Consider the following 22,881-nt stretch of genomic DNA (forward strand, 5'->3'; position numbering starts at 1 on the left):
ATAGCAAATATACTTGCTTATCAATTAATAAGTAGTTGTAATTACATAATGAAAAGGGACAACTTATTGCAAGGACGTAAACTTTTCATGGTTAACTGCCGTTGAAGGCAATAACAGTACTGATATTAAAAGTTAGTAACAATATTTGTGGTGCATCAAAGGTGGTAATTTTCACAACTATGTCATTATAATGCACAGATATCATCATGCACCATAAATGCTTGCTAGTTTACGTAACAATCACATGTTATGGAATAAGTTACGCCTGCAACTGTCCCACCGGGCAGGCCAGTTGCGTACGATAGCATGAGACAAGTTACATGCTGAAGATTTGTAAGAGCATTCAAGGATTATATAAGAAGACTGCTGTAACCGTAAAACTTTTACTTAACAAATGAGTAAACGGCTGGGTCAGTAATAGCTATCTATTCATTTCAACATAGAAAAAATTACATTTCTGGTTAAATGGAAAATTTCCTAAAAGGAGGAGGAGCTGGGCAAATGCAGACGACACAGATGTAAAAGTCAATCCTTCTGGCGCGATGACTGGAAACCATCGCATCATATTGCCTCCAGACCCCGCTCCTTTTTGTATTTTATTGACATATACGTAAAGTAATGCACCGACAGCTTTTCAGTCATACGGTGTAATCTTAGTAATGTCTCCGCATTACATCACTTCGAGTCTCCTCTCCTTTCTCATATTGAGCTACCATACGGCGTAATGTCCCCACATTTCATCACCGCTCCAGACGTTCCTTTACTTTCTCTTCTCTTCGTTAATTCTGTAGTTAAGGGCCTCCACTGCATTGCTAGGCATTGCATCATCACCTCGCATCTCACTCTCCTTTCCCCCGCTCACGAACTGAACTTATTTAAGCTGGCTGCACCGGTAGGTTTTCAGTTTATTGTTTTTGTTTGAAGTCACGCTCGAGCTTGCTTGAATCGCATGTAATCTCCAATGGTTTTATGGGTGTCTGGCTCCGGCTGTTCCCTATCCATGAAGAAGAGCAAGACGGACATGTACTGCTACGTGCCATGCTGTAAGACTGGTTACCCTGGCTATAGGGAGCATGAAAAATGCACATTGTCATTCTTTGGAGCCGGAAAGGATGACAATCTTGGAAATCAACGGGAAAAGAACTTGCACCGTAACGACATCGGCGGTCTGCAAGCACTTCGAGCCAAATATTGTTCTACGTGATTATGGGCATGTAGCTTATGGACAGGAGGTACGGAGGTACTAGCACTGGTCCCGGGCACTGTTACGACGTTGCTACCCAATTTACCGTCCTACCTTTCAAAGAAAGCTGGCCCTAAAAGATCTAGAAGCACACTTTTTCAACCTCTACAGCCTCATTAAAAAAGATTCATCTTTGTCGTCGGGACTCCAACAAGTCTTCGTCAGAGGAGGCCCTACTTGCTATACGCGAGTGCCAACTAAAACAAGGCAGAGGCCATTGAACCTCTTGACCTCCAAGCCACGAGACTGAAGAATAAGACATAACCCTTATCAAGAGCTGGTTCCATAATTTCACTGGCGGAACCAATACTGCTGTATGCTTACATGATCTTTTCACTTAGAGCTGCTGCGTTTTGTCACAGACACCTTTTTGGAAAGCTAATCTATCAGTTTGTGTTTTGCTTTAGTGTCCTATAATCTGGTTCACTTTTTTACCACCTGAACTGGAAGCATGACCTATATGTTTAGAAGCTCTTGGCTTCAGCTCATTTGCTGCCCTGTTTGTGTCCTCTCTGAAATGGCACCTTGCACTAAAGTTTCTTCTGAACTAAAATCTTGAACAATGTTGTGCAAGCACACCCAACGCTGCTGGTTTTGATGCACCGCACAAGCAACTCTTCAAGTCACAATTAACGTTTTTCTGTACACAACAGCATTCAGCTGCTTTAGTGCACAACCCGATGCCCTTTCTCCAGATTTTAGGAGTCAAACAAACCTCTCAGCACATTAAAAAAGTCCTTTTATTTATAAAGCCTCATTGAAACACTTCTGTTTCAGCAAGCTGTCGACTCGGAAGGCAGTGCTCACGTCATGCAAGACGAAACTGTTTCTCCACAGACACTAGAAGCACAGTACCCAGCACTTCATTCAATTACAATTACACAAAGGTTAACGCTTGCAGATCTGCAATATCCAATTGTTCTTCATTCCACTGCACAGGGTGCGCTGGGAAACAAACATTTCATAAGAGAAAATCCACTATCTCGCATTGCCTGACATAAAAAACATGTTGAGTCACTGAGAGGCCATCACGTGCTAGCACCATTTGGTGAAAAGGCAAATGTACCTTCACCATGGTTACCATAACAACCAAACAGCTTGGAACGGACTTCTGTTCCATGCCTCCTGGTGTCGCATCATGCTTATCCCTTCTAGTCCTTGGTTCTTCGTGCTCTTAAAGGGGCCTTATCTGTTTCCCTGCTCAGAATCAAAATTGAGTATCTCCACTTCATGGAAAACACAAAAAAAAAGACTGCATTTCAACATAATCTGAAGACCTTTACAAAAGTGTGATCATGCGCTCAATGGCATTTAATTATGCTTCCCATTTCTAAGTTTCGATTTTTCATAATCTCCAAGAGGATATCATGAAAAGTTCCAAGAGGTTTTAACTGGTAGTGAGCTAATATGGGACTCAAAAGGAACTTCCTCTGCAAAATCCTCGCTACGTTGTGGCAAAAAAACATAAAGATTCTACTTTGGTATAAAGCAAAAATTCTTACACAAATGGCTTCCTAACAATGCGCCAAATGCCACTAAAAAGTGCATCCTGTTTCAGGGTCTTAATTTATGATTTTCAATGATTCCATCTTGTTGCCAGCTCACACTGAAGTCAAAAGGGAGCTTATCCATAAAATCTCCCGTTATTCGGTGACAAACAAAATAAAGGAGACAGCTTTGGCACAAACCCAGAATTCTTACACAAATGTTCCATTGCAACACACATTGACAAGTGCTTTATCACACTTCCCTATTCTGGGCCTTAATTTTCATTATTTCTAAGTGACCTTATCTGGTCCTATGTTCTCACTGGAGCGAAAAAGTAAGTTTTTCCACCAAGCACCATTTTATTCCACAGCAAATGAAAAGAAAAGGTGGATGTTGTTTCGCATAACCTGAAAATTGTTACAAAAATGTTACTGCAGTATATACCAGATGTCACATGATCATACTTTCCATTTCCGTACGTTAATTCTTAACGCTTTCAAAGTTACCCAATATGGTCACATGCCCACACTGGAATCAAAATGGAGTTGCTCCACCAAGGCACTCCACAAGGCAGCAAATGAAAAACAAGAGCGGTTGCGCATTGGCATAATCGAATAATTCTTACACAAAAAGTTCTCATTACAGTACGCCACTGCAACCCACACAAACTTCCTGCATATGGAAGTTAATAACCGGAAGTTGGAGAATGCACACTGTACAGCAAGGCATCTAACATTGCCGCTTGACTTCTAGTGGCCTCGGAGTTGTGAACTTGGCTATGACATCATCGGTGACAGCCTTCCTGGCAGTTTGGTGGTCAGCAATGATCTTCTGCAGGATGCCGATCAATTCCTTCTTCAGGTAGCCCGTCAACAGCTCTCCACTAGTGTAATCCTAAAAAAAAAAAACACAAAGACTGCAATGTTAAAACCTGGCCAACACAGACAGCGCTATCGCTAAACAGATTTTCAACACAAAATTCTGAAAGCTAAACCTCCATCATGGTTCAATACCCTTTATGTGAAGATGCCACCCACAATATAATGACGCACAGTGAAACCTCGTTAGGATAAAAAGACATCTGACAGAAAAATACTTTGGTAAATGAAGATACCTACTTTCATAAGTGACTATTGCTTATAAGCAATATTCCTTTTATTAGGTGCTCAAAAAACTGGTCGGACACTGTATTTGACATCTTTCCTATGGATTATAATACATATTTTGGACCGCATGTAAAGAAAAATTTGCTCCTCTATAACCAAGTGTTGGAGTCTGCATGTCTCTGCTTCATTAGAGCAGGGGAATATTCATTGATACAAAGCACGAACGATCACATTTTATCCTTTTATCATTGCATCCAATAATTCATTATACTATTGTTCGACTGTATCATTTCTTGCCTTGGGGTTCACTCTAAAGCAAAACATTTTAATGACTGTTCTTATTGTGAATGATTTTTCTATCTTGCACTCATCACGGATTCTGAATGCGCTGAATTCAAACATTGTGAGCACCAGTTGCACAGTTCTTCACTCTTTCTAGCCATCATCATTGCTTGCTATCTCTCTTTTCTTTTCTTTATTGCCATAGCGATTGATACAGACACTATAGATAAAATTTTCGCCACCTTCGCGATATTGCATATAAAGGGCAAGTGCGATACGATAGCACTCCACGCGCCATGTGCTGTGGATCCGAGGAGCCGAGCCGATAAGGATAGTAGCTTGATGCGTGCCATGTTCTCACAAATCCAATGCTAGAGGTAATATGACAAAGTGTGCTCTGGGGGAGGAGAGTGTGTCTCCTCCTCTAGCCCATTCCTGGCTGCACAGGCTGTCTACACGACTGAGCGCATTATGCGACTTGCGTTCCGTATCTTGGAGGTAATTTGCAGCGATTGCAAAGTCTCATTGAGCTAGTACACAAAACTGGGGACCAAGAAAATTTGGCTACCGAACACAATGTCCGGTAAATAGCTGTGTCAGGTGGAGTAACCAACCGATAATACGGATCCATCGACAACTGCTAAAAGTCTCACTTATTGGGAGCATGAAATATCAGATTCACCAGAATAAGGCGACCTTACTCTTCAAGTGACCAAAAAACGTGTGGCATTCTTGAGTTATTACTTTCGGGGATACGTTCATCAGATTTTCCATGACTAGTTAAGCATAGGCACCTATAAGCAATGGCATTCTTGGCATAGTGCCAGGAACACTCTCACCCGTAGATTCGCCTGGTGCTAGTGGCAAATGTCACGAACGTGATCATTCGAGTATACTGCCGTAGTTTGTTAACACGCTGCTACGTGCACATATGCTTGCCGGCGACCTGGTCAGTTCATATCTCGATCAGTGTCATGCTGCAGATGGAAGGACAATCAACACATTGATCGGGTCGCCATTCCTTGGCAACATAACCAAAATCGACTGCACTGAGACAGCGCAGACATCCAAGGTAACATTGGTGCCATTTAAAACAAAACTGCTTGAAGAGGTAGCCCAGGATTATGTCGCTACTTAACGCATAAATCAACAAACAGTAGGCACAAAAAACTTGCGCAACAAACAGCAAATGCAGCCTTCACAACTGAGCAGCGTTGCTTGGCTTGTCCCACGGTTTTGGCAAGGGTGGTGACTGCTGAATGACTAGACTTTACTAGCCTCGGTTTGGGAGAGGTGCCAGCAACATTCCAACCACCTTGCCAGCAATGTATCAAAACCAAAGCTTCGCTGTGTCTTTTAACTTTCACAATGTGCTGACTTGAAAGCATGACACAAATAACAGAGACAGAGGCACAGATTTACAGGACAAAGTGAGACTACAAACTCTTTCTTTTTACACACGGTGTCGTGCTTATAGTTGTAAAAACAAGCACGGAACGCGAGCGACCAAACACCAAACATGGCTGGTTGAAATTGCCTTTTTTTTTTCTGACACCATATCATTAATTTACGCACTCGCACTTTTCTGCCCTTGTGCAACATTCAGCATCCCATACATTAAAGATCACCTGTGGGGCGTACAAGGGGAGGTGGAGCGACTAGTGTGTATTTTTTAAAAGTTTGCCTTGAGCACACTCCTGTAGCAAGATCGTACGCACTTCGCTACGATGATTTACCGTTAGACGGAACACACGAGCAGCAGAAAACTTGGAACAGCCGAGAGTGACAAGAACATATAATTCCTAAATCACACCGACCTTATTGTTGTTGATTTTGCCTACTTCAGTAACTTGTCTTAATGAGCTTCGTCGAGGCAACTAGCTATATGGTGTCCTTTCACCACAAGAAGACTTGCACAGGTATGGTCAGAGACTGGCAAGTGATATTCCGTTTGGGTTTTGTTCGTAGCATTAAATACCTGTTCACATTCAACATTACTGTGAGGAATTGAAAGGACCCCAAGCATTATCACTATAATCCCATGGAACTTTGGCAATCCATCTACACCTAGAATGTTTCCTACTTGGGTGCAGTGCATCTTGGTTTGTTCAATATGTCCAACAAAAGGCTGTGAGCTAGCAAGTTGACAAGTAACTGTACAAGCCATAAGCTTTACAGCTGTTTGTAAACTTTACGAAAAATCCAGCAACTATGGCATTAAAATAAGCTCTTCAAGAGAATGTGTCACATACCTTGCGAATCTGTTCCAGCCTCTCGTCATCATCGAGGAAGAAGCGGAGATACTGGTATGATATGTCCACATCGCAGTTACCTCCTTTTTCCTTGTGTTCTTCAATGGTAGCACCACCTCCAGAAAAGGCATACTTGTTGATCTGCATCGAGTGGTGAAAAGAAAGGAAAATGTATACATTCATCCTGCCACACTTTTAAAACGCTAATGATACAAAGTACATTAACTATTTCCAGCAAAGTCCTCACATCTTTTTAAAAGCACAAAAGCGATAAAGACTTCGGTTAAAGCATAAAACCTCTGCAGTTTGCTCTGCATTCGAGCACCAGCACTGTCGTGGTACAAGCCATTGCTCAGCACCAGCGGTGAACGAATATTCGAAATTTCGAGTATGAATCGAGTAGTCTGCACAATTCAATTCCTATTAGATCGACAATTTGCTATTCAAAGTTGTTAAATATTAGTTTCCCTTGAAAACTATAAGAGAGAACACTTCTTGGAAGAAAGAAGTCACAGAAGAAACAATGATGCAAGTGGAAACTCTTCTAAATGACTCTAGTTTAGCAGAACCACAGTAATTGTTCAGACAACTCAGTTCCTGAACAAACACCTGGAGGAGATCACTTCTGGCAATAGTTACCAGTCGTTGGGTAAGCATCTCCCACCTTAAGAAGCCTAGGAATTCACTGTCGTGATTTACCCAAAGCAATTTATTATTTGGTCAATCTCATCATGTTTCAATTCCTTCAAAAGAATGTGTGGTGCTGTAGTATTGCCCTAATCACCTTCGACGAGCACTACATTCTAGTATAGTCGAGTACCGTTAATTCAACTCCAGTTAATTTGATCTCTCACTTAATTCGATCTTGACCGAAGGTCCAACTAGTGCCCACACATTTCTATTGGCCCAAACTTTTGTTATTCCGATCTTGAACTTGGCCTTGGCCAGATAATTTGAACTTGACCATTCAGCACGCTGTACCCTTATGGTGACCCCGACAGCAGCCCCTATAGTGGCAGCATCTGTCTCGGAAAAGCTTAGCGAACGCTGAATGCATTGAAAACATGTCAGCTCCCATCATAAGCACCTATTTTAGGCTTGCCCTAGGAAGATGTTTATGCAATAACAGTAGCTAACAATGTATGATTACTGCATTTACCTTATCCTAATGCAAATTTTTTTTTGAGGAAATTGAGCTGAAAATTGCCTTTGTCATGTAACTGAATACGAAACCAAAACCCACCTTCGAGACGTTTGTATGCTTTGCCGCATAACAAAGGTGGATTGCACCACTATGGTCTAATACATTTAAAACTCTTACCCATTTCCTTATTATTTTCTTTTTTGCCAAAAAAATCGAGTGCATGTTAGATTTACATTTTAGGAGCTTTGATGTCATCTTTAGTTTTCTACTTTACACACTTCAAAGAAAGTGGATGCGCGTTTGACTCGGGCTCTATTAGAATTGGGCAAATACTGCTAAATGAACCACCTGTGTGTGTTGGCATTTTTTCTGCATGTTGCTTAATTCGAAACGCCGGATAATTTGATCAATTCCGCCGGTACTGTCAGAGTCAAATTAACGCAAGTTAACTGCACGCGCATTTTGGAATGTCTTGTCTATACTTTCTTCATCACTCTCTGTCACTTTCATGGTCCACCAGATACAGTAGACTTCTGTTAATTCGACTCTGGTTAATTTTATCCCAACCGAAAGCCTCGGCCAGTGCCCATGCATTCCTATTGGCCCAAATTTTCATTATTTAGATCCTAAAATTGGCTTTGGCTGGATAATTTGAACTTGACCAGTAAGCATGCATGCATTTAACCCCTATGCTGACCCCAATAGCAACCCCTCTAGTTTGAGCGTCTGTCTGGGCGGAGCTTAAGGGACAGGGCATGTGTTGGTCACACCTCAACTCTCGTCGAAAACGCCTATTTCCGGCCTGCCCTAGGAAAATTTTCATGCAATAGCTCACAATGTCCGATAACTGTATTTAATCTAGTCTAATGCATGCCTTCTATTTCTTTTTTTTTCAAGAAAATTGGGCCGTAACTTGCCTGCTCGGTGCAATCGTGAACAATACTAGCATCACCTTCGAGCCCTTGTATACATTACCGCATAACACAGATGCGATGCGGCGAAGCTGGCATTAAGAAACCGCCCGCCAATGTGAAGCACATATTAGACCTTGCCCCATCTTTCTTCCTAAAAAATCAGGCGCAAGTTAGACTTTTACTTTGTTTAGGACCTGTAATGTCTTTTCTGCATTAATTTTCTACTTCAGACAGATAGAAAGTGGGCGTGAGTTTGGTTCGGGGGCATGTTAGAGTAGGGCAAATACTGCCAAATGAAGTGTTTTGGCGCTTTTCTTTGTCTTGTTTAATTCGATCCGCCAGATAATTCGATCAATTCCGTCGTACCTGTCAGGGCCAAATTAATGCAAGTCAACTGTATAATTATACTTTTCTTTGTTTCTCATATACAAGCTTCCTGGTTGACCTGAAATCTAGTTAATAGTACTTAAATGTATAAATGTATAGTGCATATAATGTATAATGTATGATGCATATATAATGTATAATGCATATATGTATAATGTATAATGCATATGGCACGGCTGAGCACAGTCACACAGGCCCTATCTCAAAAGCGATCTACGAAGGGGACAAAGTCTAGGTGCGCCTAGTGCTGATAGCTTACTGTGTGCTGTGTCATCGCCGCTTTGTTTGCGTTGAAGCGAGAGGCAGCACGAAAGTTAACACACACTCGCTGCTGCTGCTGCCGCTCTTACTCACGCCAGCGTTTTGACAGCAAGAGACCAGAGTCACCGACTGAGATGTGTTCATTTTTGCGTGTGAGCGTGACAGCATGCTTGTTCATTTAGTTAGTAAGCGAATGTTTACAAGTTTACAATTCACTTACAAGTTTACAATTCAAATTGGGGCAGGACACAACATCTATAGATAACTTCCGTAACTGAACCTTTTTCTTTTTCTGAAAAAAAATTAGTTGAAGCTTAGCTCTTGTCCAGTGAATTCATTCTCTGCCCTCATTGTTCACACTGTCTCTAATCCCAACATTCTTGTATCAAGTCCTTGGTGCATGTTAAAAAATTTTCTGGTTAAGATTAACTTAATTTAATTAAGTATTTCTTTGAGAAATTAAACTTCGCCAATCAATAACATCAAGAGTCTGACAAAACTTCAAGTGGTCAGGAAGAATCATGAAGATACCAGACAGATTCAAAGTAAAGATTATTTAAAAAAATTACATTTTGGGCCTCACAGTTGTGATATTAACCATACTGCTGTTTTGTTTTCTTGTTACGGTGTATGTCACTATGTATGGTCATATATCTGCTTTCCGCTTCAATCTTCAGCCTTCTCTATTCTGCGACACTTACATATTCATGAAGGTTGTATATCACTCTGAAATGATTTGTATAGCTTTTCTGTTACAGGTAGGCAGGTTTTAGTCAGATGTTATGCACACTTGTTGCCTGGCCTACACTGGTATCGTGAATAAGGGTTCAATAAACAATTAAACTAAGCACCTGGGAGTCTTGTTTTATGCAGACCAGAATGTTGCACTTCAATCGAACCTCAATAATTTGAACTCGAAAGGGCCCAAAATCTTGTTCAAATTAAAGGAAGCTCATTGAATGGAGGACTTAGATGCTGCTGAAAGCTTATTTGGCAGCATGGTATGTGAAAATTAACAGTTGCAAACGCCTAAGTATTCAAATTATAGGGAGTTTTCGCACATTAAAACACTACGCATAATTTTGACAGGACCACAGCACCAGTTCAAACCAAGCGAGTTCGAATTAACGAGATCCCACTGTATTGAGCCACCTTCACCTTTGTCAATGTCTGTTCAGTTTCATCATAGTCAATCAATCACTTAATCAAGGATCACCTTGTTCTTGATCTGAGCAGGGGTGTCAGTGAGGAATATTGACGAGTTGGGGTCGCTGGCGCTCATCTTGCTTTGTGCCCCCTGCAGCGCCGGGAAGAACACCGAGTGCAGCAGGGCAGGCTTGGGATAGCCCAGCTTGGGCGCCACGTCCCGGGTCATCCGGAAATAAGGATCCTGAAGCAGTCGTGCACAGGAGTGTAAAACATGAAACGTAGTATTCAGGAACTGTAATCTACTAACTTTGCTTAACTTGATACGTCTCTTTTGAGCCTAATAAAACGTTGCCATGTGCAACCTCTGTTTTGTTGCTCTCTGCTCCCACCACACAATCTCCATAGCGCACGGTGACGCATGGGAGACGAAAAGGTGCAACAGTAACACGGCCTCCGAGATCTGTTACACACACACCTTGTCAAACTGAATGTTGACACAATCAAAACCGTCTCAACTAGGCCTAGCTAGCATGGTGTGTAGATCACTATGCGGTGAAACACGCTTTTCTCTTTTAAAATTTTATTGCAATAGCAGTTATATGGACACACCAGGCGAATTTCACACCACACACCACGCCTCATAATCAGAAAGTGGTTTTGGCACATAAAACCCCGTAATTTTTTAACCAGGCAAATTTTGCCATCACTGTCATAATGATGGTCTGCATGAAGTTCAAGTGCGACAATATTCTGTTGCGCCTTGCGCGTCATACGCTATGGGTGTGAAAGAAAGTGTGAGCAGAGGACGGCGGTTTGGTTCAATAAGCACACTCAAAGGGAGGGGCTAGTTTTGAGTGCGCAGTAACGCCAGGGGGTCACGTGAGTGCGCATCTACTCTAGCCCAGTCATGGCTGCGCATGACTGTCCATGCTGCTGAGCGCTTCCGCAGCCCATGCGCCCTACCTTGCAGGTATTGTGGGGCGAGTGCAGTTTGGGTGAGCCAAGATGGCCGATCGCTTCATGCATGCTGTCTTCCCGCGGGCCTAGCGTTGGAGGTCATGCAATCTCAAGTTTAGAAGACGTGTTAAAGCTAGAAGCAGCGCGAGAAAGTGGTCGCTCCCAGAGGCCGGCGTTGCTCATCATGCCAGCATTGCGACGATGAGTGTTTGCAGTCGTCCAGTGATATTTCTTCATGCTTGCCTGTGCTTACGTTGCACCATGCTTGTTCGTTTAATTAGTAAGTGAACGCTCACTGCAATTTATACGGCCAATAAAACTATGACTACTTCGTGTAGTTCTCTAATACACTGCTATTGCTATCAATGCTTCATCTTTTGACCGAAACAGATTTTTCATTAGGAATGATTTTGTACTGCACTCCTCTATTTTTGCTCACATTTCTCAGCAAAACTGTTTTATGATTCAGATCACTTCATACATTTGGCAGTGTCCTTTGCCTGGTTTCTCAAGAAAAAATGCAAATTGGCCATTGTCTGCATCCCTTTTATGACCATGCTCTGTCATGCTGCAGATGCCAGAAGTGAACAGGTAAGGTCATACCCCCTAGACCCAAGACAAAGACAACTTTGCTTGTTTTTTTTTTTACAAACCAGGCAACGATAGCAAGTGTAATAAGCAATCTAAACTACAAGATGTTTTCTTGCTGTGAAATTTGAGCGAAAACAGACCAGCACTATGCACAACATATTTTTTTAATTTTAAAGGAAAACACAGGTCTATTTACATATTTCTAATTATATAGTTTCTTACAATTACCTTAGGTAGCAATGGTGCTATTGTACATGTAGAAATGGCAGAAAGTAAGGCCTTTGGATTGGCAACTTTCTTGCAGTACCAGGACACCTTTAAGATGTGTCTAGCAAATTTTGTCTATAAAAGCTGAAATTTGGGCGAGTTTGTGAGACTGCATACTTGACTTGAAGCACAAGAAACATGGGGACAAAAGAAAGGAAGACCAGACAGGATGAGCACTAACCTCAAATTAAAGTTTATTCTCAGGAAACCGCCTATTTATCTGTCGACACTGATCAGAAGCACCGTACATCATTGCGCAAGTGCGCTCCATGATTGGAGCGCACTCCATGATTGCAGTGACTCCACTGTTAATATATGATTTTGATTTCTTTCATAATGTTGCTAAGCGTGGTTTCCTGTACTCGTGAAAAAAAAAAACACTCACATTGGTCGTGCGAGAGTATATAAGTTGCACTGTCACACAAAACGCCCCCACGACATTTGGGGAAAAATTGTGGCATATGTAGTCCGGAAGATACATTATATCTGCTACAACAGTATGAAAAGTGATCGTTTCTGCTGTATTATAAGGTATGAACACATTTAATCCAAGCATAAGTGCCCAAATTAAGTTGTACAGTTTATGCCAAACATGAACTCTACCAGCAGGCTGTTAAAGTTTACAGGAATGTGGTTTCTTGAACTCGGTCGCGAATCTTAAGAAAGACACCAAGACTACAACATGCAACATTTAATCTCCCCACGAAGTAAGGCCAGATCCAACAGCCAGGCATTTCAAGCGCGTGCATGAGAGCTCTGACCATACCACGTGCCACAGGCAGTTGTTCTCCAGCAGCCAGCGAGAGTATCGTAAGTTCAACAAAAGATGACAGAGTCCAGATTCACTGCATCGGTTTTAGTCATATGCTTACGTTTTCTTTGCTTACTTGTAGTATATGTGAGTAAACATCAACGAAAGAGGTATTGTGGTTTACCCAAAAGCTGTTGTGAAAATTATGTCCAAAGAATGCTTTATTTGTGCAGCCATGACAAGATCTCTAGGCCAAGCCACAATTGTGACAAGCCATAGTGCCCATATAGCCTGTCATTCCTATTGCATGGCAAAGCATTCACTTGCATAGATGGAGGTGCCAGATTTCTCTCTAGATAATATTGTAAGAAACTCTGTCCTGTACATGCTAGCTTCGGTAAAACAAAGACAAATGCAAATATGATAATACAGTGCACTAAATCTAAATGTTTATTGTCAGTCTAGTATTGCTGACCCACTGACCCTCTACAGAGGGTGAGAAAAATCATTGCCCCTTACAGTCCATGAAGATGGCCGAATAGCAAAGCTGTGTTAGTTACACTGAGTGTTACACTATGCAAGTCAAACTTTGCAAACAGTCTATACTGTAACTTTTTTGTTTCACTATTCTTTTGCCTAATTTTTGCTTGTGTGTGCTTCGCGTGGTGAGCATGCTTTAGTAGCAACTCAGCATCTCTGACACACAGCTCGGGGTCGGCCCTACAACGACGAGCCCATTCATGAGCCAACTATCGCCGACGCTTGCGATAGGCAGCTTCTTTCTCAGGAGTACGTACTACTCGTGGTCTTCCCATAGTTGAAGGTTGGATGGAATGAGTGGAACTACTAATCCAAAGCTCCGTATATGGCCACAAGGCCCACCACTGGAGATGCGGGCACTGTAATCGTTGTGACGATTGGTTGGATTTGACTCTCACTTCTTGTTGGCACAAGAAGTGCCGGCAGCCACATGCTCCCAGTATCACATTTCAATTGCTGGGCACTGTTCATTGGCTGCAAACCGCCAGCATAACATTTGTTTCTTTCGCGGCAGGGTGGAATCAATCGTCGATAAATTCAATGCCAATCTGGCTCAATCGGCAAACATGCACCGTGTGACAACCGTATAAGAATTTATTATTTATTATTATTTATTATTTAAAATTTATTATTACAATCTCGAATTAAAAAGTGAACTTTTGTCCGGACCTGCATATATATCATCTCGTACTGACCATTGGCATAAATTGAGCGTTCCACACTGTCGCACGGACCTACTTTTTTATTGATTTATTCCTAAAACTACCAATGAATGGAATCATCGGCCGGCCTCAATTGTTAACATAACCGATACATCTGCTTTTAGAACTACTATTGAAGAATACTTTTGTTATTCCGCACTTTCAAATTTCTTTCTAATTTTTTTTACTGTTATACCCTGTTATCTGCACATGCTCTGTATTTCGTTCCACTCCCTTCTGTAACACCTTCAGGCCTTGAAGGTACAATAAATGAAATAAAATTAAATAAGATTTGCATGAGATAGCATTCTCACAGGGGGAAAGGGGTCACTCTAACCGCTTTCCTCCTGTTCAGCTCTTGTTTTCCTCTCCCACTAGGTCATGTGGCCCCTTTTTAGCGAAGCCCAACAACAACGGCACACGGTCCGCATAAACAGCTTCACTGTAAAAAAAGAAAAGCTGTAGGAAGACACTTTGAAAACACCCCCACTGTAAGACAACCTATGATTGCAAGCTTGGGCAGAAAATGCCTACACAAAAATTGAATAAGGATGTGGCATGTAACAGCACAGAAAAACCATATACACACGCACTTAACGAACGCTTCAACTCAAAAGAATATTGTGCATGCTCGTAAACTGAAATACAACAATAGCAACAGCTGCAAGATAAGCTTAAAAAATTTGGCAGAAAGCTTTAGCACTTGATTCACACCAATCCACAGCACATCAATAAAAACATACACCATGCATTAAAAAGTAGCATTGCAAGTATGAAAGAAACAAAAGATGACTCAAACAAATCAGATGTTCTAAATAATATAATACTATCGATACCGAATATAAGAAAATTTATTCAATAAGCAGGGCAAATTATGGTTGAGCGATTGCCGGCTACACGTAGAGTGGCAGTATCGTAATCTTTCATTCCATTAACTTCTTTCCGACACGTGCCGAAAATTGAAGTTGGGACTGGAATCTTTACCTGGTCGATTCCACAAGGAATGAGGCAAGGAACACGGCTCTTCTCTCCAAAGATGAATGGAAAAGATGAACTCAGTGCCGGCGCAGCCTGGACAGCCGGGAAACTAATCTTGCCGATGGAGTCGCTGTCACCAAAACCAAAGATGCCTTTCACCTGGTTGAAGGTGACACCTCGCCGTATCCTGACAATGTTCTTGTAGAACTCGGGGCACCTCCTATTTCACAGAGGAACAGAGAAGGGAATGTGGAGCATAACTAATAGAAAATGTAACTTTTTTTTTTATGTCTACCATCAGATGACTCACAGTCAATGATTCCCACTAATGTGAGTATAACAGCTATAGCAAACAGGCAATTCTTTATTGGTGTATCAAATAAATAGTAGTGACACCACAAACACAAGCAAATGGCATCATCTAAAAAAAGCTAGTTTTAAGGCCTCACATTTATGAATGGCAATGTTCAATGTGCAAATAGGTTCTGTGAATAGAGTGTATCACAATGTCCACATTAATGAAGAGAAAGTCACTGCAGGACAACAGATCAAGTACTGCCACACTTCTCTCATAAGAATTCCATTAAAACCATGCTCAAATGCCATCACAATCCACTCACTTGTGAGACCACCAAATCTAAATGTATGCTAGGAAAGGCCTTATGCAAAATAATAATATCTGTTAGAATAATAAATCTGCCAAACAAGACCAAAATCAACAACAGTCAACATCGTTAATTCGACTTCGGTTATTCGCTTCCACAGCTAACGATCAGCCAGCTGTGACGGCCAAGGCCAAAGTAGGAGTGACCAGTGATTTGCCAGCCGCTCATTTGCCAGCCGGTGTGTGCTGGCGGAATCTACGGAAAATAGCAACAGCACGGACAGAGAGCCAACAGCGATGCTTCGTGGATCGCTCATACAGTGACAACTGATAGGCTGACGGGCAAAATGGTTGCCTTTGGGCCTTTCACTATAATGATCTTTCAGAATGAGAAACAATTTAGCGAAGTCCCGTCAAGTTCGTTATATCGGGATTTCATTCTATTTGCATTTTGTTCATACATATTAGTTTTACCCTAAATAGGCTTTGAGTAAACAAATCTCAAATTATTGCAATTATTGCAATCAATACGAGAATTATCAGTAACTTCTAGAAATCAGGAATCTTACGACAAAATTGTAAATGTGAATGCATCGAGCTGCACAAGTAGCAGCATAGGAGACAGATAGAGTGCTAAAACATCGCAATGTCCTACTTCCATGCGACGTCATGATGCATACACACCCCGAGAAATAGAACTGAAAATCGATCGTAGGAAAGCTATTGTAGCAAATTATTTAGAATTTGCCATTATTTCTTCAAGGGGATCAAGGTCTAGGACTTCCATTTCACATTGTGCAAGAATGAAAAGTCAGAAATATGCAGTAATCTTTTAAAAGGAGTAAGGTACACTTAAACTTGAATCCTTTCCAAATAAGTAATGATTATAGACTCTACAAAAAGAACCACTCATTTCATGCCACAAAGACAGGAAGGTGGAGCATGTGACACACTCGCCTTATGGTGTAAATGTTCACACGTTATCGGAGGGCATCTAGATGTCTCCACTTATAATTTTAAAAATTCAGCAGCAGTTATTAGACCATAGACAGAAAAACTCCCACTTCAGCTTGAAATGCTGTGCCAACTCACCCCACAAACTGAAAGTCTGTGAAGATGAATGTCTTCGCAGGGTCAAAGCCACAGGCGATGATGTCTCGCATGTTTTCGTGGGCCATCTTCTCTGTCTCCTCCACCGTCATGTCTTTCCATAAAAACTTCTCGTCATCAGTGAGCTGGATTACCAGGGGCACATCGAAAGTGTCCTGAAGCCACCTGCGGAACGTTTTACCATTTGTTCAATATGACAGACCCATGGCGACATATTTCACTAATGTTGAACATTGCCACAAGGCAAGACAAGAGTCGAAAGAACCAGACGACGCATACGTCTGCTCCTGAGGTACTCGGGAATTGCTGCGACAGCAATCTCGAAGGTCATGTGCCGCTTAGCACTACTGCCTGCTTCGAGTCAAATGCCAGCACACAGAGGGCGCCACCCTTCCACAAAAGGCATCGACAGAGCCACGTGAAGTAGAACCAAAGCTCCAAAATTAAATTAAATTCCGGAGTTTCACATGCCAAAACCATGGTATGGTGATGAAGCACGCCGTAGTGGGAGACTCCAGATAATTTTGATGAACTGGAGTTCTTCAACATGCACCAAATGCATGGTACACAGGCACTTTTGCATTTCATGCCCATTGCAACATGGCCGCTGCGGCCAAGACTCGATTCTGCTATCTTGAGCTTAGCGCAATGCCGAAGCCACTATACCACCACAGTGGCTAGAATCAGTGCTCTTCTGTTTGAATGTCTAATAAAATATATCTATCTGCGATATTTCTCAAGTTACAATGCAATATAATTAACCTTTCTTGTGATCAGCATGTGACTAAGTTCAGTAATTAACCAAACATGCTGTGACCACAAGCTTGGCACCATATCTTCACAGAGGTGGCATCAACCCTGTCTTACATTTACATCATGCTCTCACTGACGAAGCGCTGCTCTCAGTAAAAGTGAAGCTATGAAAACCTTCTTTAATAGCCGATCACTTCTCCTCGACACTTACTTGCCAACCTATGAACTTTAAGATCAGTAAAAAGAAAGCTCATGGAGATGACAAAGTGAGCGTATGAGGGTGGAGGTAAGGGAGCGCCACATATTCTTGATTCTTTACCTTGAGCCCACACTTTTTACAGTATACATGAACACTTTATTTAGGACTATATACATTTAGATACAGCACACAAAAATAACCAAGCTAGGTGCAGCAGCCACTTACAAGCAATACAGTGTTTCAGTTCAGTTACCTTTTCAGTGACCTTGCTTTGCAGTTTAGCCTGCTTCAGGAAATTGTCTCAACAAATTTGCTCGAAGCAAGTAGCCCTCTGTTTAGTGCCTCGTCACGAAAGCTAAGTGTTGCCTTTAAGAGTGGACCGTAGCGCACTCCTTGCCGTTGACTCCTAGCAAAATAGACTTAAATTTATGAAAGGGGAAGATAATGTCTACTTAACCCTTTACTGACGAGTGTTGTTCACAAGCACTATAACAGAAGAAGAAAATTTTTTGCAGAGTTTTGGTACTGAGTACGAAGTGTCCAGCTAGATGTCGTCGGCCAACCCTTAATGACAGGCCAGCAAGCGTTATTTCTAGGTTTAGAGCACGAACACAGGATGAGAAATAAGGAATTTGGCATGCGGCTCCTTTTATTTTGAAAGCACGGTCAGGGGAGACAGACTAATGCACGTTCTCCTGCTGCAGTGGTGTTACACACGTGAAGTAGAAATGTGCACCTGTGGTTCACATATGGCAGGAGCTGTCTGTACAAATTTCAAACGAAGTTTTAAGTGGCTTGCAGTGGCCCACTTCTAGTTTATTGCCTGGGATTTCCCTCTATTGCTGACGTCCCCATGAAAATTTTGTTTTTTTCTTTTCATTCATTATACATATTCTCAATGTGTTTTGCACATCAAGAAAATATTAAATTGTTAGGGGTATATATATATATATATATATGTGTGTGCTGTTGTTAAAGAGTCAATGTAGCCATGAAACTACAAAAAAAGACACATATGAGTTCCTCAGAAAGAAATCTTAGCAGTTGAAGAAAACATCATCCTCATTTAAGAGTCAACTCCGACACAACTGAATAACAGCCTACAGGAGAAGTTACATTACAGAACTAGACTATCAGGAGGCTAGCCCTTGGTAGTGCCGCAGTGAATCTATCAATCTAAGTGAAAACTCAAAGCATAGAGCCGCAGTTAACTAAACCAATTATATAGAAATTCACAAGTCTCCGTCGTGTAGTGTAGTACTACATCCCAGTGTGCATGTGCGATGTCCCTGACATAACAATCGATGGCTTGTTTATGTGCTGATATTAAAATGCGCCCACATGCCGCCTAGAGCAGCAGAGTTGAAAAATGCTGCAGCGCACATTGCAAAAATATCCAGACCCGTGCACTAAGGAAAGTGGCCAACGGTGACAACAATGACCAGTGTGAACAATGACATGCTTCAACTGCCGGCCTAGTCACACTGCAGAGAAACAAAGAAGCGACAAAGAAGTTGCCATGATGACAATGCCCAGTGACACAATGCTGCATTCTCCTGTGTACGAGCCTACCGGACTGCGCATTGGCAATAAGGCCTGCCTATGTGGCAGACTGCGTTAGTTCCGTCCCTTTTGCCTCGAGTTATTTTTTAACAAGCAGTCCTACTATTTTTATGGATCTTGTGCCCAACTCTGACAAAACAACATGTGGCAAGTGCTAGACACAACAATGCGCCAGGTAAGAGCGTCCTTCTGAGCAGTTAATGTGCAGTTTACAAGAGCCGAAATTCCTGCTACAGAAAAAAAAAAAGAAAGCTGGGAGAACACTGACAAGCACTTTCACAGTATGATCACTGTGTCTATCATTAATATTGTTGAGGTAACAAGACCGGCCAATTAGAGTGTGCCTGAGATAATTTCATGTCACAGGCACAGCCTGAATACAGAAGCCGAATTACAGAAAACGCAGAGAGAGTAAATTCTGTCACATATATCAAACCACTGAAGCTATATGAATGTCGGAAACGTGAAGCATATATCAAACTTAATTTATCGAGTTTAAGGCCCAAAAGCAAGACCCAAGCTATGCCTGATGTCTTCACTAAGGGCTCCAGCTTAGGTAATTGAGACCACTTAAGGTTCCTAACGTTATTGTCTGGATCAGTCACTAAGTGTGATGCATGATAAAACAAGAATGAAAAACAATTACATTGAATGTCAGCAAAACTGAAGCACTGGCCAAAACCCTCCTGAAAGCTATGCCAATGATTTCTGGCAGTTTGTCTAGAATTCTAGATTGCAGATGAGCATACTTGGTGAAGATGAAAGGGATCAGGTGACCAATGTGCAGGGCATCGGAAGACGGGCCCCTCCCCGTATAGAGGTAGAATGGCTTCTTTTGTTCATAAGCGTTTAGAATCTCGTTCAATTCCCTGAAAAAAAAAAAAAAACACAAGAACAAATTTTAAGCTCTGCTGATTGCCCACAAGCTCACACAGTGCTCATCCCTGAAAGGATAAGCAGCACAATAGAAGAACACCAGATGACAACACACGACACACACACACACTCCTCTCAAATGTAACAGAACAGTGGACCACAAATAATATGCAAAAGAAGTGCCTGCCCTGTACGAGGCTGGTGCTTATATGTTATTCTTTCTTCTGTTGCACCTGGAGCTCCAGGCATCAAAACACCCTGCAATGCACCATGCAGCAGAAGTCTGCGGTGGGCTAGTCATTTGACATTCATTTTTTATGGAAAAAGAAGTGCAGCAGAACAGCAGATGACGGCACACAGGACATGCTTCTTCCAAATGCAACAGAAAAACAGCAGACAACAAAATTGAGCATAAACCATCGACAATGATTTTCAATGTAAGCAAATAGCTTAAACGAACAGAGGAGTGACAATGCCCCCAACCCTCCCCGCAACTCGGTTACCCAAGAGCATGCACCCTTTCCCATGGTGCCTTTGTATAGCAAGTTCGATTATCAACCACAAATCAACAATGTAACTTTTCAAAAATGCCGAACAAACTTATTTATGTAGAACTGACCAGCGAGCCTGCTTCAATTACTGCCAACGTTACTTACAATGATTGTACTTTAAACAAACACATTATCAAGACAGCTCAACTTAATATTTCAGTGTAGAAGGTTATTTGTACATTCGTTATGACAAAGTTGGATTCCCCTCATTCACTGGTTAAAATTAAATTATGGGGTTTTACGTGCCAAAACCATGATTTGATTATGAGGCACGCCGTAGTGTGGCACTCTGGAATAATTTGGATCAAGGGTTCTTTAACACGCACTTAAATTTCAGTATACAAATGTTTCTTCATTTTTCCCCCACCACCTATCTATGGCGCACCCTTCTTCCATGCTATCCCCATAGATGAAACATGTCAGTATTCAGCCCACATCCAAATGATTTGCAGCAACATATTTCATTCATTCACTGGTCATCACAATGGATGCTGTAATTTAGGGCAGGCTTTTATTTGGGGATATTGTGGCAGAGGCAATAGAATGCCCTCGGTATTGAACACATAACAGCACCACCGTGTTAAGCAGCTTTGCAATTCTTTACCCAGTCTTTCACCGTCAGATGCCAAAAGTGCCAGCAGAGAAATTTGATCAAATTATTGCCACTGTCGTGTATTTGCCTTTCTCTGCAACTACAACTGCTATTCAGAGAAAAATAAAAGGGCAGTGAAAATCAACCATCTCGATTGCTGCCGCGAACTTTGAGCACACTAAATGCGATCACATGACCATTTTCCTGAAGCAAAGAAGGTTGCAGCACAGCCTTCATGCATAAACATTTGCGGACTGTAAGAAATTTATTAACCACGGTTTTCGGGTCCCAGTTAGGTAAACAATCTTGAAGCAGTGCTTGCTCTTTCAAAATAAATATTGGTTTATTGCAGACACTCTGATATAATGAACGAATCCAGCACGACAGCCGGTTCGACGGCGTGAGAGCCAGTTTCGGCTGCTCTGTTGCTGTTTTGCAGTTCAGAGGTAGCAAATGTGAAATGGCTAACAATCAATAGTCATTAATATATGTCACTCAAATGTTTACGCGACGATGTGGGAGTGCAAAGCGAATCATCGTAAATAGCCACATTAATAAATTACGAACATCGAAATTAATTACAAACTGGCGTGTAAAATTATCGCAATGATCGTGAGTGCACCAGCGTAATGGATGTTGTAAACACGCACCTGTGCGAAAAGAAAACACCTCTCCGAAGGAAGTGGTGCGCTTTCTTCCCTGTAAGGCTCTCAATCCTGTCCACGAGGTCTTGCGTCACCTTCGACGAGCCAAACTTCACTGAAACAGAACGTGTAGGCAAGAAATGCAAACACAGGAGGCACACACAAGCGTAGTACGTATTAAATCCAGATCATAACGCGCAGAGAAATGTCAAATGCTTAGGCTGAAACACCACTCTATAACAATTGAATGCTGAATGTCCATGCATGCGCTAGCAAAAACGCAACGGCTCCGGCTGCTTCGACAGCTAGCTTACCGATCAGCTTGTCATAGTCGATGCCGGTCGCCGACGCACTGACCACATTCCACGGATTCACCACGTCTTCGTCAGTTCTCTTGTCCGCTTGATCGCCGCAGTCATTCAAAGAAAGCCGGGCCACGTCTTCAACACACGCCGACATCGCTGCCGGTAGCATGTATGAATGCTATTTTAGTCGCGAGTTTTACTTCGGTCGCCGGTCTAACGCTCTCGCCTCGAAAGATCTCTCACAAGTACATTCACGCAAGCCGGTACATAAGTTTCGGCCTCCGCGATTGCTCAGTGCTCCACGTTATTCAGACCACGTTCGCCGCATTTCATCGACACGCATTTGTACAATGGTTTGTCCACGGCTTGTCTATTTGTCTATGCAGCGCTGGTCTATGTCAATTTGCAGCGAAATGTGGAGAGACGATGCGGCATGCGAAAACACATATGCATTGAAGTAAAAACTCCGCTAGCGCCAGCATGCGGATAAATTTTGAAGCTCTTGCTTTCGGTTTGACGAATTCGCGCACAATCTCGGGCATTTATTGCCATTGATAAAAAAACGTGACAAATGATTTGAACCACAAGGAGCATGATTATTGACGCACGGACGCCTGAAATAAAACAACAAGGCGACAAGGTCAACATGGAAGAAAAATAAAAGTGAAGGGGC

The 22,881-nt window shown here is 42.0% G+C and overlaps 2 protein-coding genes across 4 annotated transcripts in view; one reads left to right on the plus strand and one right to left on the minus strand.

Moving 5' to 3' along the window:
* Window positions 1–1,961: 1,961 nt before the first annotated feature.
* On the minus strand, window positions 1,962–22,595 carry TrpRS (Tryptophanyl-tRNA synthetase). Its single transcript, XM_050191891.2, has 8 exons — window positions 22,218–22,595; window positions 21,910–22,018; window positions 19,990–20,109; window positions 16,708–16,890; window positions 15,018–15,231; window positions 10,294–10,467; window positions 6,372–6,512; window positions 1,962–3,625 (listed from the first exon to the last, which is right to left on the minus strand). Exons 1-8 carry the CDS (start codon window positions 22,375–22,377, stop codon window positions 3,461–3,463), a joined length of 1,266 nt encoding a protein of 421 aa, XP_050047848.1. The 5' UTR covers window positions 22,378–22,595; the 3' UTR covers window positions 1,962–3,460.
* The window catches only part of LOC126544548 (calcineurin subunit B type 2), a 49,099-nt gene continuing 45,225 nt past the window's right edge, over window positions 19,008–22,881 (plus strand). Inside the window, exon 1 of one of the 3 annotated variants that reach the window (XM_055077693.2) lies at window positions 19,008–19,415. In XM_055077693.2, coding sequence (XP_054933668.1) covers window positions 19,383–19,415 — 33 coding nt within the window. In that variant the 5' untranslated portion in view covers window positions 19,008–19,382. The remainder of the gene's footprint in view (window positions 19,416–22,881) is intronic. The other 2 variants (XM_050191896.3, XM_055077695.2) reach the window with 2 other exon arrangements.

The sequence above is a fragment of the Dermacentor andersoni genome, chromosome 10 (genome assembly GCF_023375885.2).
Source record: "Dermacentor andersoni chromosome 10, qqDerAnde1_hic_scaffold, whole genome shotgun sequence".
Lineage (NCBI taxonomy): Eukaryota > Metazoa > Arthropoda > Arachnida > Ixodida > Ixodidae > Dermacentor > Dermacentor andersoni.